General features: G+C 45.4%; 2 protein-coding genes across 13 annotated transcripts in view; one reads left to right on the top strand and one right to left on the bottom strand.

Annotated features, from left to right (window-relative positions):
* The window catches only part of LOC147435839 (uncharacterized), a 269080-nt gene that overhangs the window by 211538 nt on the left and 41683 nt on the right, over nt 1–15859 (bottom strand). The window lies entirely within an intron of this gene.
* LOC147435840 (uncharacterized) overlaps nt 1–15859 on the top strand; it is a 268590-nt gene that overhangs the window by 211481 nt on the left and 41250 nt on the right. For all 6 annotated transcript variants that reach the window (XM_086488754.1, XM_086488756.1, XM_086488758.1 and 3 more), the window contains 3 exons: nt 2132–2342; nt 2754–3010; nt 3084–3266. In XM_086488754.1, the coding sequence (XP_086344880.1) occupies nt 2132–2342; nt 2754–3010; nt 3084–3266 (651 nt within the window). The remainder of the gene's footprint in view (nt 1–2131; nt 2343–2753; nt 3011–3083; nt 3267–15859) is intronic.

Raw genomic sequence — 15859 nt, 5'->3', positions numbered from 1 at the left:
CTCTTGTAGGGTAGCGGAGAGGCATAGATGCCCCTTTCTTCACATTGGGCGAGATCTTCAGTTCTTTTCAGTCTGTATCATGGTCACATCACAGGGCATTATGCAGGTTCATTTTGCATTCATCATACATGCCATCTTGATATCTACATAGCTCTCACATTCTTATCTCGCTTTTGTACTTCCTCTGGGTGATAGGCAATTGGCCATTGAACAGCCACTTTTCTTGTGTGTGTGTGTGTGAGAGAGAGAGAGAGAGAAATGAAATGAAATGTTATATTAATGTCTTCGAAAGGCCAAAATGACCTATGAGACCAAAAAGTTACAATTGGTGAATCTGATATCATGTCTAAGTACGGAAATTACAAAGAACTAACACTAAAACACTAAGGAAATGAATCTGAAGCTGATTCGGAATTGAAACGAGATAGAGAGGGGGGGTGGGGGGGGGCGGGGGCGGGGAGGGGAGGGGGGGGTTGATGGGTTCAATGAAATCTCTCATCGGTCGCTGTCGAATCTCATCAACCTCCTCCATGGTCAGTACTCTGGTTGGGCGTCTTGCATGTCGAGCTAGAGTGATCTGTATCCTTTGTGTTGCAGCCTTCGTCGATGGTGGGAGACCCCTCAAGGTCGTGGGCGTCTGGATCTGACTAGCTCAATGGCTCGGTCAATCAACATACCTCTAGTGTGGGTGGGCTCTGAGATCTGTTGTGATGACTGCTCCTCTGGCTCTCCCTTGGTTGGTGTAAAGAAATATGTGATTCGTCTCTGAGACTGTCTCTCCCTTGATGTCCTCAACAAGCTCTCCCTAAGTCTGTGCAGCTCTAGCAAGAACAATCTGAGACATCTCTGATCCTCGTATCTCATGACTGTAGAAAATGGTCTGAAACCCTCTCTGAACAGACAGTGGAAGCGGCCACGTATCTCATAGTACCCCGGGCAATGACGTGTAGTGCAGCTCGGCTTGGATAATCTCATGCAGCACTGAGGCCTTAGCCCGAATCACACTAGCAATAATAGAGACCAAAGGCCTCTCCATATATCTCCATCAATCTGTGTTGCCAGATCTCCCATGATGGTCTTCTGAGGGTCCCCATACCTGAACTCCGTAGAGCATAGCTGAAGTCACTAGAGTGTCAAAAAGCCAGAGCTTTGTTCGCGGTTTCTGAAACTGAACCTGCGAACACATCCTCTCCAGTCCTCCCAAGGCTGCATATGCTCTCGTCAGTCTAGTCTCTGATGCTCTCCTCAGTGAAAACACCGGTCCACCGAAAACTACCGGAAGATAGAGAGAGAGAGAGAGAGAGTTACCCAAATTTAGTCTCTTCAAAACTGAGCTACAGCTGGCTTGAAGCCCTTTAAATAGACAGCTTTGAAAGCAATTGAGCCACTTATTGAGTAACTTCTCAAAAAATCGAGCCACTTGTCACATAGTACAAAAACAACTACTGATGTTGAATTTCCCATGCAAGAGCTGTCCAAGCGGACACTTGCTGTGCAATACCTGCCCATATGGAAACTTTCCCATGTAACAACTGGACAAGCGTAGACTTCCCAACAGTCATGCAACAAGTGCCACATGTGGATACCTGCGCATGCAAGCTGCCACATCAGCCAGCCATGCAACGTGCCACATCATCAGTCTGGCATGTCACCTGGCTGGTCAACACATGAACAAGCTGGTCACCACATCAACAATTAGGTGATTACTCTCCTGCAGGGGAGATAACTCTTGGGGTACTCAGTATAGTTAGCTTTCTATGCCTGCAAACCAAAATGTTGTTGCCTTCAGATCTTTGATTCTAAGCAAGCCCTAAAGGGGTGCCGTTTCAGCGATAGGAAGTGCCTGCACAGGCTGATGAACATGCAGACTTTTTGAACCAAAAGCCCATTCTAGCGAAAGCACAGCTATAGGGGACAACCAAATGCTCCAATGCTTAGCCATATCAGGCACCTTTGTTCTTCTGAAACAGGAGGTCTGGTTATTTATTCAGGTCTTAAAAGTGGTTGCACATGTTTATGCAGAAACAACAAAAAATTAACTTATTTTCACATGTGTCTTGGTTATCTGAGTCTTTAATTCAAACCAACATTATTGGACTGATCATAAACCTTGTTTCTTTTCTGGTTTCAGGGAATTACTTCAGTCCGTGCATATGGCACCCAAACAATAATGCATAATATATTTAATTCTTTAATCGATGAAAATCATCGATCATATATATTGTTTGTACATATGTCTCGCTGGATAGGGATAAGGTTGGATTTTGCAACATGTATGTGTGTGACATTGGCCTCTCTACTCATTGTCGTTTTGAGGCACTCCATTACCGCAGGACTAGCAGGTACTTTTCTATTATTTAGTTTTAAATATAGTGGTTAAGATCTTTATGTTTGTCAAATAAAAGCAAGCAGTTGTTACGAGCAATAACAGGCATGTTTGAACCAATGCTAACTACGTGTTTTTTTTTATGTGTGGAGGTGAAATACTTTCAATAGCTATGAATCCTATTAGTTTTGAACGGTGATTCTACGTCTGGTCTTTTCAAGGGATCAACTTTTAAAATCAAGCTTGAGGATTTCTTTTGGTCACTTTTTGTTTATGCGTCGCATTTAAACATAGTTGAGGCCTTCTTAGCTCAGGGAGATCAACAATTATCTCGCCTTTGGTACTCTTTGAAAATGGAACCCACAATGATGTGCTTCCTCTTTTCCAAGGTCTTTGTATCAATTTATAGCATCCCTTTCCTTTTCAGGTGTTGTTATAGTTCAAAGCATGCAGGTGACTGGGTTTATACAATTTGCCGTTCGACAAGCAGCAGAAGTTGAGAATTATTTAACAAGTGTAGAGAGAATCAATGCTTATGCCAATCTAGCTACCGAAGCTGAACCCCATACTGCACCAGGGATCATTGAAGAAAATTGGCCTTCAAGAGGAGAAATTGAGTTTGTGAAGTATACTATGACTTATAGAGTAGATTTACCACCTGTCTTAAATGAGGTCTCATTCAAGGTAGCTTTTTTTCTCTCACAAATTTCACGACGTTGTTTTGCACAAAGTGGTTAATCTAATGCTGCTTTAGCAGATCAATGCAAAGGAGAAAATAGGTATTTTAGGCCGCACTGGTGTTGGAAAGTCAAGCTTGGCTGCAGCGTTATTCAGAATGGTTGAGAATGAACGTTGTGGTGGAGACATCCTTATTGATGGTGTAAATATCAAGTTTGTTGGACTTGATGACCTACGCCAACGTCTCTCCATTATTCCTCAAGTAAGTCAAGAAGTGCTCTCAAAGCTTCAGGCTGCCAGTAATAGTTTCTCAGCACATTGTTACAAGTGTATTAAAGCCTTCACATTCTATAATGCAAATACATATAAATTCAAACACACACGGAAAAAACAAATATCCGAATAAAGGAGGTGAGATAGAGCCACCCGGCCAACTAGGAGGGCCGTTCCATCTCTCCCTTATGATCGAATATGTGAACTGAGTTTTAACAAAGCGTTGCCTTTGAAGGCTTAAACTTGTCACATTAGATTACTTGTGTTTAAAGTACGCTTGCATGTTTGAGTTTCTTTGTGTGAGCATGAATGTCAGAACTCTTTATTTAACAACTATACATATAGAGAGTGTGAAACCAGGAGCACGTGCAGGCAGCAGGGGAGCACATTCTTATCAAGGAAAAGGTTATTGTGCAATCTTAGGCCCTTCCTCACTATTGAACCATCTGCTTGAACCATGATCTTCTTCTCTTCTACAATGTTTCCTTGCGTGAAAGTCGGCGGCGCAGTCCGCTTCCTTTTGGCATTATCATGGGTATTGGAGGTAGCTTTTGGCTTTTCCTCCTCCCTCTGTTTTTTATGCCAAATCGCATCTGAACCAAGCTCCTCCTCTTCAACTGCATTTACCTTATCTACAGGAATAAAATAGGCATTCTGAGCAATCTCTATGACATCTTGCACACTTCGTACTTCATGTATTGATAGCAAAGGATTTCATGTAGTCCTAACAATAAGTGCTGGACATAATCTATGATGAATAGCACTGAGAACGGTTTTGGCGAGAGAGCTGCTGTCATGCTAAGAACCCATCAATCCCAAAGTCTGGAGAGGAGTAGACAATTGAGGAAAGTCTACACCTAGTTTATGGTGCCCTGCCAGTACATCTATTAGTTTGGAGTCATCATAAAGGTACATCATCAGCCTTGAGTCATAGATGTACAACCTTGCATGAGCAACAGGTACTATTGCTTGTATGAACTCCTTTATGCAATAGGAAGCAACTTCCACTCTGGAAATAGAATCAAAGGACCCTTGAGATGGTTGGTCGAAACCCTATTCTGGTGTCATCTTCTCTCTCTCTCTCTCTCTCTCAGCCTCAGCTGAGCTACCAGGCTCCATAAAGACATGACATTGGCAATTGTGTGGATGACTTAGGCCCCCTCCTATGCCCCACATTTGTTACCAGCTGAACACCAGTATCTTTTCAGCAAAAGATTCTTGACTCAAACACCCAAAAGTACATGAGAATGTCACAAAGGTGTTTAGGCAGAGATGTCCTTTTCTCGCAGCCAAAGGAGATGAATCCACACCTCGGCACATGCTCCTACAAGCAATGGGTTTCTGAGAGGTTATCTCTCTCTCTCTCTCTCTCTCTCTCTCTCTCTCTCTCTCTCTCTCTCTCAGCCCAGGCACCATTGCTGCTGCTCTGTAGCGTGCACGTGCTCTCTCTCTCTCTCTTTCCCCCTCAGCCCAGCGCTCCCCCTCCCCCCCTCAGCCCAGCGTTCAACGTCAATCTTTTGCGCAGGTACAAAGTTACGCGTCAGCAGTTATCGATTAAAAACCTTAGGACAGAAAATCAGCCGTAGATAACCCTTTTATCAAGCATGGGGGGGGCTACTTAAACACAGAGGTTGCTTAAGCGAGGAGGGGGGCTGCTTGCTTCTCTCTCTCTCTCTCTCTCTCTCTCTCTCTCACACACACACACAACCAGAGATTTACAGATTTTGAACGCAATTCAGAGCTCAGAAATTCAGCTTCAGAGCTGCAGATTTACAAAATACAGAACAGCTTTGACAGAAAATCAAAAAAGAGGAAAACATATGTATGCATTATTCGGGACATGGATGTATGCGTAATGTGGATATAGTGGGTTGGCCTGTCTTGCAGAAGTGCAGATTGTGTTTTTTATGGAGGTCATGAGCGCTTCGCCAGTGTGTAAGCCCCATACGAAGCCAACCTTGCTTACAAACAAGCGGATAACACAAGTGGAAAGGGAGATGAAAGAATGGAAAGCAGATACGGAGGGATGGTGGAAAGAGAAGGCCAACCTTCTTCAAATGTTTCTCAACGAAGGGGCGTAATGAAAGAAAGAGAAAGAGGACTTGCACGCACAGCTACAAGCACTTAAGGCGGATTCCAAAGCACTTAAAGAAGAGGTCTCAACCCTCAAGCGAGAGCTTGCTGATAGAGCAAGCAGTGGACTAGAGGAAGGGGAATTCCAACCCTCGATGATAGAGGAAATCAAGGTCATCAAGGAGCAGGTACAGATGATCAAAGAGGAGAAGAAACACAATGTGGTAAAGACGTCTTCGTAGATGGATGTGATCATGAAGACACAGAAGAAGGCGGATGAAGCCGAGAAATGGATAGACGTCGCTAAGAAAGGGAAAGGGAAAGAAACCACATCTGTCCCCACTCCTACAATCATCAACATGACTCTAGAAGAAGAGCAGCGAAGGAAAACTAGAGCTTTGCATATAAGAGTAAACGGTCTAATAGATCGAGATGATGTGGAAGGGGAAGTCGAAGAACTTCTCCGCATGATGGGTAGTGAGGCTACTCATACAAAGGCATGGAGGGTAGGGAAGGAAATGGGGAAACTTCAAAAGAGAGAGCTTTAATCATCCGTTTCCCATCCATGGAGGCAAAGAAGGACTTCTTGAAGAGGTGTCCTACACTAAAAGAAAACGGGCATATTCCTTGGAGATCACCTCACTCTCACACAGCTTGCACATATGAGAGAGGTAATGCCAGAGATTCAAGCGGCAAGGGAGAAGGGAAAGACAGCCTTCTACAAAGATGGTCGGGTGGTGATTGTAGAGTGGCGCTCCACATGACGGTGCGAGGCCTATGGGACCACACTCAAAGTTGCCACCTCGAATTGTAATGGATCTAAGCGCCTTGATGTGGGTGCTTTTGAGGATAGTTTTAGGGGAAGAGACATCGTCTTCTACTCTGAGACACATCAGGCCCCTGGGCAGTCAGTCTATGCCTCACAGTAGTGGATATAGATGGGAGACAGCCTGTAGACAAGAGACACGATCAAAGCACAGAGGACGGGGCTCGGGAGGACGACCTCTGGAGGAGCTTACTACTATACTGACACAGACACTACATGATGCAGCAGTAGAGGCATACCCACATAGCCAGCCTGAGCAGAGACGCCGTTCGAGGAGCATGCCCCAGAACAGTTGGTATGATGAGGAATGTTGGGACACTAGAGCTAGATTTAAGAGGAAGGTGCTTTTGGGATATCACTTACAAACACTCACAGATTGACTTCCGATGCCTAGTGCGGCGGAAGAAGAGGGCATTTTTGGCTCACCTAGAGCAGGATCTATACCAGCTATTCTTGAGTCGGGACTCACGTGAGGCATGGTGACTCTTTCATGAGCACTCCCTCCCCCCCCCCTGCCATCACTTCTATAGAGGACTGGGGCCAGTACGCATCACTTTTGTACATAGTTCTTGAGCAGCCCCCCCCCCCTTCCCGACCCCCTCGATCCATGCCCACACACGTGCTTTTTTCACCGCTGAGATGGTGAAGAAGGCCATTGACAGGATGAGGACTGGGAGAGCATATGATCATGATGGCTTAGTGGATGAGCATTTTACGCATGCCAGAGATCTACTAGCAGAGCTTCTAGCAGCTATGTTTAGCCGTGCCATGTGTGAGGACTTGCCTGATACTTGGAGCCTATCTACTATTGTACCCATCTTCAAGTCGGGAGACCCTATGGAGCCTGGGAATTATCGCACTATCAGGCAGGGTTGAGGAGGGGTTTTTCTACTCTTGACCATATCTTGACACTCAGAGCCATCATTGAGGAGGGCAGATCAAATGGGAGACGGATCTATTGTAGCTTTATGGATTTCTGCAAAGCATTTGACACAGTACCCAGAGCTAGATTAATGCGCAGATTACAGCAGATGGGAATACCCACAGAGCTCATTTGGGGGGTCATGGCATTATACAGGTCAGTAGTGGGGCATGTACGCACCTCAGAGGGTCTATCCACACCGGTTCACTCAACTATTGGGGTGAGGCAGGTTTGCCCGCTCTCTCCTACTCTATTTGGTATGTATGTGGATGAGGTTTCTTACTACATTGAGAGAGATGATGATAGAGGTGCACAGCTGGCAGGGACATGGATTTCACTATTGGTATATGCTGATAATATTGTGTTGATCTCCGACTCTCCAGAGGGGATGCAACGTCACTTGGATGCTTTGCATAGGTTTGCCCAGGAAAGTGGATTGTCCGTCAACCTTGGTAAAACCAAGGTCATGGTATTTAATACCACCCCACAGTGGATCAGGAGGTCAGCGCCCGCATTACATACGGCCAGGAGACAGTGGAGTATACAGATGCTTACACTTACCTTGGAGTGGTCTTTAGTGGGCCAGCATTTTCATTGAGAAGGGCAGCAGAGACTAGATTGACCAGAGCCCATCCAGCATTGGGTAGATTGGAAAGGATGTGTTCAAAGGTTCAGTTTCAGGAGCCTCGGACGAAGCTCTGGCTCTTTGACACTTTGGTGGCTTCTGCATTGCTTTATGGAGCTGAGATTTGGGGACCTTCATTGGATCATCACGAGAGGACAGGCCGCACTGATGGATGGGGGGACATGGAGAAGCCTCTGGTCTCTATGATCTCGCGGCTCATTAGAGCTATGGCTTCAGTACCACGTGCTATTGTCCGAGCAGAGCTAGCTGCCCCCCCCCACTAGTGGTTGAGGCACTCACCAGATCTGTCGCCTTCATACACCGCATGTGGGAACTTCCCAGAGACAGATATGCCCGCCTTGCACTTGAGTCCTCTCGACAATTAGCCATGCAGGGAGATACAGCATGCTGGTATAGGGATGACATCATGGTTTCAGGCGCATGGGTTCAACATAGACGGATTACCTCCCTTCCAGTACTCACTGGATGCACCCTCTCTGACTCTTATACAATCCGAGATCATCAGGCTCATCCGCCAAGACCTGACTCAGCTAGACACTAGGAGGACGTGGATACAGCCAGCACAGGAGCTGGGCACGAAGATGGCTTTCTATAGAGAGCATCTTCTTCAGCTTCCAGAGGATGGTTTTGTGACGAGACCCAGATACATGGACATCCACTTGTCTCATGGGATACGATGTGCTATTGGCCAGATACCCACATCTTCACACCAACTGCGGATCCAGAATGGGAGATACAACGGAGTATCAGCAGAGGCCAGGACATGCCCCCTGTGTGACATCGAGCCTGAGACAGAGTTGCACTACACATGCCACTGCCCCGTCTACTACGAGATACGAGGCCGCTTCCATTGCTTGTTCAGAGAGGGCTTTAATCCACTCTCCAAAGTCATGCGGTATGAGGATCAGAGATGCCTGGGTTTGTTTTTGCTCGAGCTGCGCAGACACAGAGAGAGCTTGATGAGAGGAGAGGCTAGTCAGTCTCAGAGACAGATCACAGACTTCTTTAGAGCTGCCACCGGACATCCGGAGGAGCTACTACCACAGCAGAGCTTGTCGCCTCACACCAAAGGCACACTGATCGACCGAGCGACCGAGTTGGGGAGATCAAGACGCCCACGACTGCGGAGGACTACACAGCATCGACGGAGGCTGCATCAGAGGATTCGGATCACTTTGGCCCGACATGCACGACGCTCGGTCAAACTACTGACCTGAAGGAGATTGATGAGATCCGCAAGCGAACGATGTTGGATCTCTTGTGATCTAGCTATCCCAGCTAGTTGCTTAGTTCACACCTAGCAGTTTAGGATTCCATAGTATTTTATTTCGTCATTTTGTCATCTTGTTACTCTGACTTTGTATCAGATCCACCACATTGTAACTTTCTGGTCTCATAGATCACTTTGGCCTTTTGAAGACGTTAATATAACATTTCATTTCATTCATCTCTCTCTCTCTCTCTCTCTCTCTCTCTCTCTCTCTCTCTCTCTCTCTCTCTCTCTCTCTCTCTCTCTCTCTCATAGCCTAATGTGATCACATTGATTACCTAAAAGAAATGTACATGGCCAAACGACCAATCAACCATGTACAAAGGCCAGAAATCCAATATTGGACATGAACATAAAAAAAGCCCATACGCAAGGTGGCAAAGCATTCATGCTAGATGATCAAGTAATGAATGTCACAGACGAGACGCCATCCTTCCAGATGCTTGCATTCGCCACAGAAATGACCCCAACGGTGGTGAGCGAAGAAGCATTCCAAAGCAAAGTACCTCTCAACCTAAATGGGTGGTGTTGTACACCGCTTGCAATGTCAAAAAGCAGCTGAATTGTCGACAGAGGTGTTCTTTGGCAAGCCAGGTAATAATTCTAGAGGTGGCAAGCACTTGAGATTGTAGTTGCCTCCTACAAAAGGGTGTCTTCCAATGAGTAAACTCGAATACTTCTTGTGGTGCCTCTATTTTAGTCTTGTCATGCAGGGAGACCTGTCCGGCATATGAGAAACTCAGTAACAAAAATCCACGGCTACACGAAATCAACACACGTATCTTGAAGAAGGCTCCAAAGCCTACCTATCATATTTGTCCATGCATCCAAATTGTTGCCCCACCCATTCTTTTACCGGTCCGTAAGTGCTCCCATGAGAATCAAACCATCCCTCACTTGAGTTTAATTTTCTTCCAAAGCATGATTCTCTAAATTCCTTTAGAATTCCAAGGCTTACTAGCAAAGGCATGAAATACAAAATAAAATGAAGCATGATTTCTTGAGCTACTCTTAGCAGCGCATGAGAAGGCCGTGTCTGCCATTTCCAATGAACAAGTTAACCATGATCTTGCTGGAGATCCAAGAGAGAAAGTAATTGACAGTAACATCTACAGCCATCGGCAAACTAAGGTGCCTAAACTCAATATATTTGTGCACCACATGTCTTTGCCTTCCCAAGGCTTGCAGCTGCTCCTTTATGCAGCTAATAAGGGCAGATTACACGTTTATGCAGAGACTAGAAGCAAGTGTACAGAGAGACCATGCTTGCATTGCTTTGCCCGCCTTAAGGAACATGAAAGAATCAAAACACCATAGCCTTGGTCTTCACAAGGTTAACAAACATACCAGTATCCTTGTTAGGTGCCGCAGAAGTGTTTTAAAGATGTAGCTCGGATCAAGTACTCCGCACAAACACAAGGTTGCTTTACTTCACTTGAAAAAAGAAACTGAACTGAAGACAATGAAGGAGAGATGCAAAGAGAGACAAAGAGAAACGACACTACATGTCGGGTCCCAACCACCCTCAAGGGCCCCTTGCTCTGTTGCAGTGACATTCATACAAAGCTTAATGGAAGCTCCCACGAGATCGTTATGCTCGGCTGGCCCTAGAGTCCCCTCGGCACTTGGCAGCACAGGGAGATACATCATGTTGGTATGCACAAGATGGCAGCATGGTATGAGCTTCATGGTTTCTCTATGAACAAGCTCTCCCCCTTTCAATATTCTCTAGATGCACCCTCTCTCTCTGACATGAAGGGAGGTCACTAGACTTATTAGATAGGAGCTGTTTGAGTTGGATACGCAGAGGACATGGACATTGGATACAGCCTATACAGGAGATGGGCACAAAGATGACTACATATAGAGAGCATTTTCTCCAGCACACAGAGGATGGGTTCTTATATCGGCCTATCTACATGACAATGTTAGGAAATATCACATAGCTAAATAGATATTTGAGTAGATTACTTAATGGAGAGAGATAGATTTCACACACAAGAGATTATAGAGTAGAGAGAGAGAGAGAGAGAGTACATACGATATACGTGGTTCACCCAATGTGGGCTATTTCCACGGGAAAGCAGCCACTCAATGGCTTTAGTACTTCAAAACAAGAAGTAGTTTACAAAGGGATTATACCCTTAATAGAGCTCCCACTTTGCTTCACTCTCACCACCTCACACCCATCTTGTTGCATCAACTTCACACTCTATAATGTGTGTAGAAATGGCCTCCTTTTATAGGCCAAAAGGGCTGCCTCTCATGATGTAGCCGCCCTTGTGTAGATAAGTCCAAATCGGACCCTCAAATCCGCCCATGTGTGGCCGCCCTTGAGAAGACAAGTCCGCTTTTGAATTCGGCCACCGGCCATTGACTTCCGACCCACCGGCCACCGGCCATTGACTACCGGCCAACGGCCAACCGACCGATCGTTTTCCAACCACTTTCCAGTGGCCGTCCTGTGGGGGAGCAGGAGAGAGAGCCCACTTGCTACTCTATGCAATGAGAGTGAAGGAGAAGAGGAGAGTGGCGCAGAAGAAGCACACGCAGAGAAAATACGTGAGAGAGAGAGAGAGAACTCGTAGAAGATTTTGGGAAAAGTCACGATAGTTCCATTTTGGGCTTGACCTTTGAGTATATGAGTAAGTGACCAGGGGGCCATTCACACTTGGGCCCCCTCACTTATAAGTCTTTTAACTTATAAGTTAATAAGTACAAGGCACTTAGGCCTTTATTCCCTAACAACCTCCCACCTAAAGGCAATGTACCTTGGGAGATCAAAGAATCAGCTAACTATGATACATCAGCTGATCATGCACTTACTCATCCAACACCCATCATCTGACGGCAATATGCAAACCGCTCTGCTGGAAGACTCTTGGTCAAAAGATCTGCAAGATTGTCATCTGTGTGCACCTTGACAAGTGTAATGCTCTTGTCATCAAGCACACTCCTGATAAAATGATACTTCACCTCTATGTGCTTTGTCTTGGCATGAAAAACAGGATTCCTTGCAAGCATAATAGCACTCTGACTATCACAGTGTAGCACAGGAACCGGTGACTTAATGCCAAGCTCTTCTACCAAACGCATGAGCCACAAAGCTTCTTTGCATGCCTCAGTGGCAGCCACATACTCAGCCTCAGTGGTAGACAAAGCAACACATTTTTGCAGTCTAGAAATCCAAGAAACTGCACCTCCTGTGAATGTAAACACATATCCAGAGGTAGACTTCCTGCAATCTGGATGTCCAGCAAAATCTGCATCTGTAAAGCCATGCACAGATGTCTCACTCTTCCCAAAACAAATGCACAAGTCTTTAGTGCCTTTCAAGTATCTCAAGATACACTTCACTGCTTCCCAATGCTTTTTGCCAGGATTGCTCATGTACCTGCTTACCACTCCCACCGCAAATGCAATGTCCGGACGTGTAGCAACCATAGCATACATCAAACTGCCAACGGCTGATGCATAAGGAATCTTAGCCATTTCAGCCCGCATATCATCTGTGTTTGGGCAGTCATGTGCAGTTAGTTTTACATATGTAGGCAGCGGAATACCAAGTGCCTTTCCCCCATCCATATGAAAACGATGTAGCACCTTATTAACATAATCTCGTTGAGATAGATACAGACGCCTGTTGGGTCTATCTCGAGAGATACGCATGCCCAAAATATGATTAGCATCACCAAGATCCTTCATGTCAAAGCGATTCTTTAAGCTTTGCTGTAATGCATCCAACTCCGTGACATTTTTACCCGCAATAAGCATGTCATCAACATACAAAATCAGCAATAGAAGAGATCCATCACTTGCCGTTTTGATATACAAACAGTGATCAGAATTACTTCTTTTGTATCCTTGAGACCTCATGAATGTATCAAACTTGTGATACCATGCACGGGGAGACTGTTTCAAACCATACAAGCTCTTCAAGAGTTTACATACTTTCTTCTCTTGCCCCTTTGACACAAAACCTTCTGGCTGCATCATATAGATCATCTCAAGCAAATCGCCATGCAAAAACGCTGTTTTGACATCCATTTGCTTTAACTCCATATCTTCAGAAGCAACCAGGCCTAAAACAAGACGTAATGTGGCAAGCTTTACAACAGGAGAAAAAATCTCATCAAAATCAACACCATGCTTTTGCTTGTACCCTTTAGCAACCAAACGTGCCTTGTACTTAGAAGAAGCATCAGATGTGACCTTGGTCTTGTAAACCCATTTACATGGCAGAGCCTTATGCCCTTTAGGCAAATCAACCAAGTTCCATGTATGGTTTTTCTCCAAAGGCTGCATTTCCGAAACCATTGCTTTGAACCATTTCTTACTGTCTTCCCGTTGCATAGCCTCTTTATAGCAAGACGGCTCACCACAATCAGTAAGCATGACATAGTCCAAAGACGGTTCATATCTATCGGGGGGCCTTGTCACCCGAGTAGACCTACGCACCCAATGATCCATAACAGGTGGATTTTCAGCCTGTAAACCATCAAAAACAGCAGGCTGTTCAGCCGGTTGCATCGCAACAACGGGCGGTCTAGGAGCATCAACCTGTTCCCCTACCTGTGGTGCATCAATGGCAACTTGTTGGGGCTGATTTTCAGCAGCTAATGGCTGATTTTCAGCACCATTTTCAGCATGTAAAGGCTGCTGAACATTGGGCCTTCTTGGCTGTCCATATGTAACATCTTCACGAAAAACAACCCGGCGCACTTCCTCGACCTTTGTGGGCTGTTTGTGCATGCAATTCTCATTGAAGATGACATCATTGCTGCGTATGATTTTCCGTAATGCGGGATCCCATAATCTATACCCCATTTCACCATCCTCACCATATCCTAGGAAAATGCATTTATGAGACTTTGGTTCTAGTTTGGTGCGCAGTTCACTCCGGATGTGAACATAGGCCTCACAACCAAACACTCTTAAATGTGCATATGAGGGTGGCTTGCCAGACCACACCTCCTCAGGCACCTTTCCACCCAAAGCCTTGCTAGGTGAGCGATTAATCAAGTGAATAGCTGTTTGCACAGCTTCTGCCCAAAAACCATGAGGTAATACAGCATGTGACAGCATACTCCGAACTTTCTCTTGGATAGTCCGGTTCAACCTCTCTGCAACTCCATTCTGAGAGGGATTAAAAGGAGCCGTGAGCTCTCTTTTAATACCTCTAGTAGCACAAAAGTCAATAAATGCTTTTGATACATACTCCCCCCCATTGTCTGAGCGCAAAGACCTAAGCTTCTTGTCAGTTTGATTCTCAACAAACGCAAGAAACTTCTTGAAAGTATCCAAAACATCGCTTTTAGCACGTATTGGATACACCCACACCTTACGTGTAGCATCATCAATAAACGAGACAAAATATTTCTTCCCCCCTAAGGACAACTGTGGCATTTCACATACATCGGAATGCACTAAGTCTAACCTGTCAGACTTCAAAGAAAGAGACCTTTTGTGCGGTGTTTGACTGTGCTTACCATAAATACAGTGCTCACAATGAGAAAAATCAGCATACCTCAAACACGGCAAATAACCACAACGAGACAGAGTTTCCATTCCTATTTTACTCATGTGTCCCAACCGGCCATGCCACAAAGAAACACTTGGCTGCTCGGTTACGGCGACAACATGGTCACGCACACTAGATACATGCAAAGGATACAAAGTGTCCGATTTACAACCCTTGGCTACAATCCGGGCCCCTTTACAAATTTTCCACTTGCTATCACCAAAAGTGGTGTGATAGCCTGCATCATCTAACTGCCCTGTACTAATCAAACTCTTCTTGAGTTGTGGCACATGGCGCACTTTGTGCAAAACAAAAGTCATACCATCAGCAAAGGAAAACTGGACACTGCCAATACCTGCAATGTCACATGCATAGTTGTCTCCCAAATAAACAGTGCCCTGCACCTCACCTGAGTACTGTGTAAACCAATCCCTATGAGGTGTTACATGAAAGGAGGCACCTGAATCAAGAATCCAAGTATGCATGTCCACATCAGAACCCATAGCAAGGGTATGTGCATCCACAGAAGAGGCATTGAGTACATCAGTGCTGCTGTCACTGTCACAACTACTAGCAACATTGATTTCCTCAATCAACACAGTGCTCTTCTTGGCATTTCCCTTGTCCTTTGCATCAGTTTCAGCACCCTTGTTCTTCTCTTTCTTCCACTCATAGCATTCCCGTTTATAATGCCCTTTCTTTCCACAATGATGACACACAACATCTTTCCTACGAGATTTGCTGCGTGCCCTGTCCTTAATGTCAGATTTCTCCCTCTGTTGAGACCTGCCTCTCAAGTGCAATGCATTAGAAGACCCACCTGTGGTGTTCTTCTTGTTCATCTCTTCCATCAAGAGAGAACTCTCTACATCTGCATACTTAAGTGACGCACTTGAGTTACTAAGAGTTGTCCGGAATACATCCCAACTCTCGAGCAATGTGCATAGCAGAAAAGTAGCTTTGAACTCCTCATCAATCGTGAATTTCAGCTCTGTCAGTTGGCTGAAAATAGAATTGAATTCATTGAGGTGCACTGACATGTGCGTGCCCTCCTTCATGCGGAGATCCATAAGCTTCTTAAGCCAATACACTTTACTGGCAGCACTCTGTTGTGCATACAACTCGTCTAAACGCTTCCACATGCCCCATGCTGTCTGCTCATTCTCTACATTGAAGAGTAAATTGTCAGACACCAAAAGCATGATCGTGGAGCGAGCCAACTCGTCCACTTCTTCCCATTCTTCAACCTCCATATCATCCGGTTTCACACCCTGTAACTTAATAGGTTTCGCCTGTTTCTTCTGCAACATCACATTATAACATT

Source organism: Adiantum capillus-veneris, chromosome 18, assembly GCF_014529385.1.
Source record: "Adiantum capillus-veneris isolate H3 chromosome 18, ASM1452938v2, whole genome shotgun sequence".
NCBI classification, from domain to species: domain Eukaryota; kingdom Viridiplantae; phylum Streptophyta; class Polypodiopsida; order Polypodiales; family Pteridaceae; genus Adiantum; species Adiantum capillus-veneris.
This window is presented reverse-complemented; position numbering and strand designations above follow the sequence as displayed.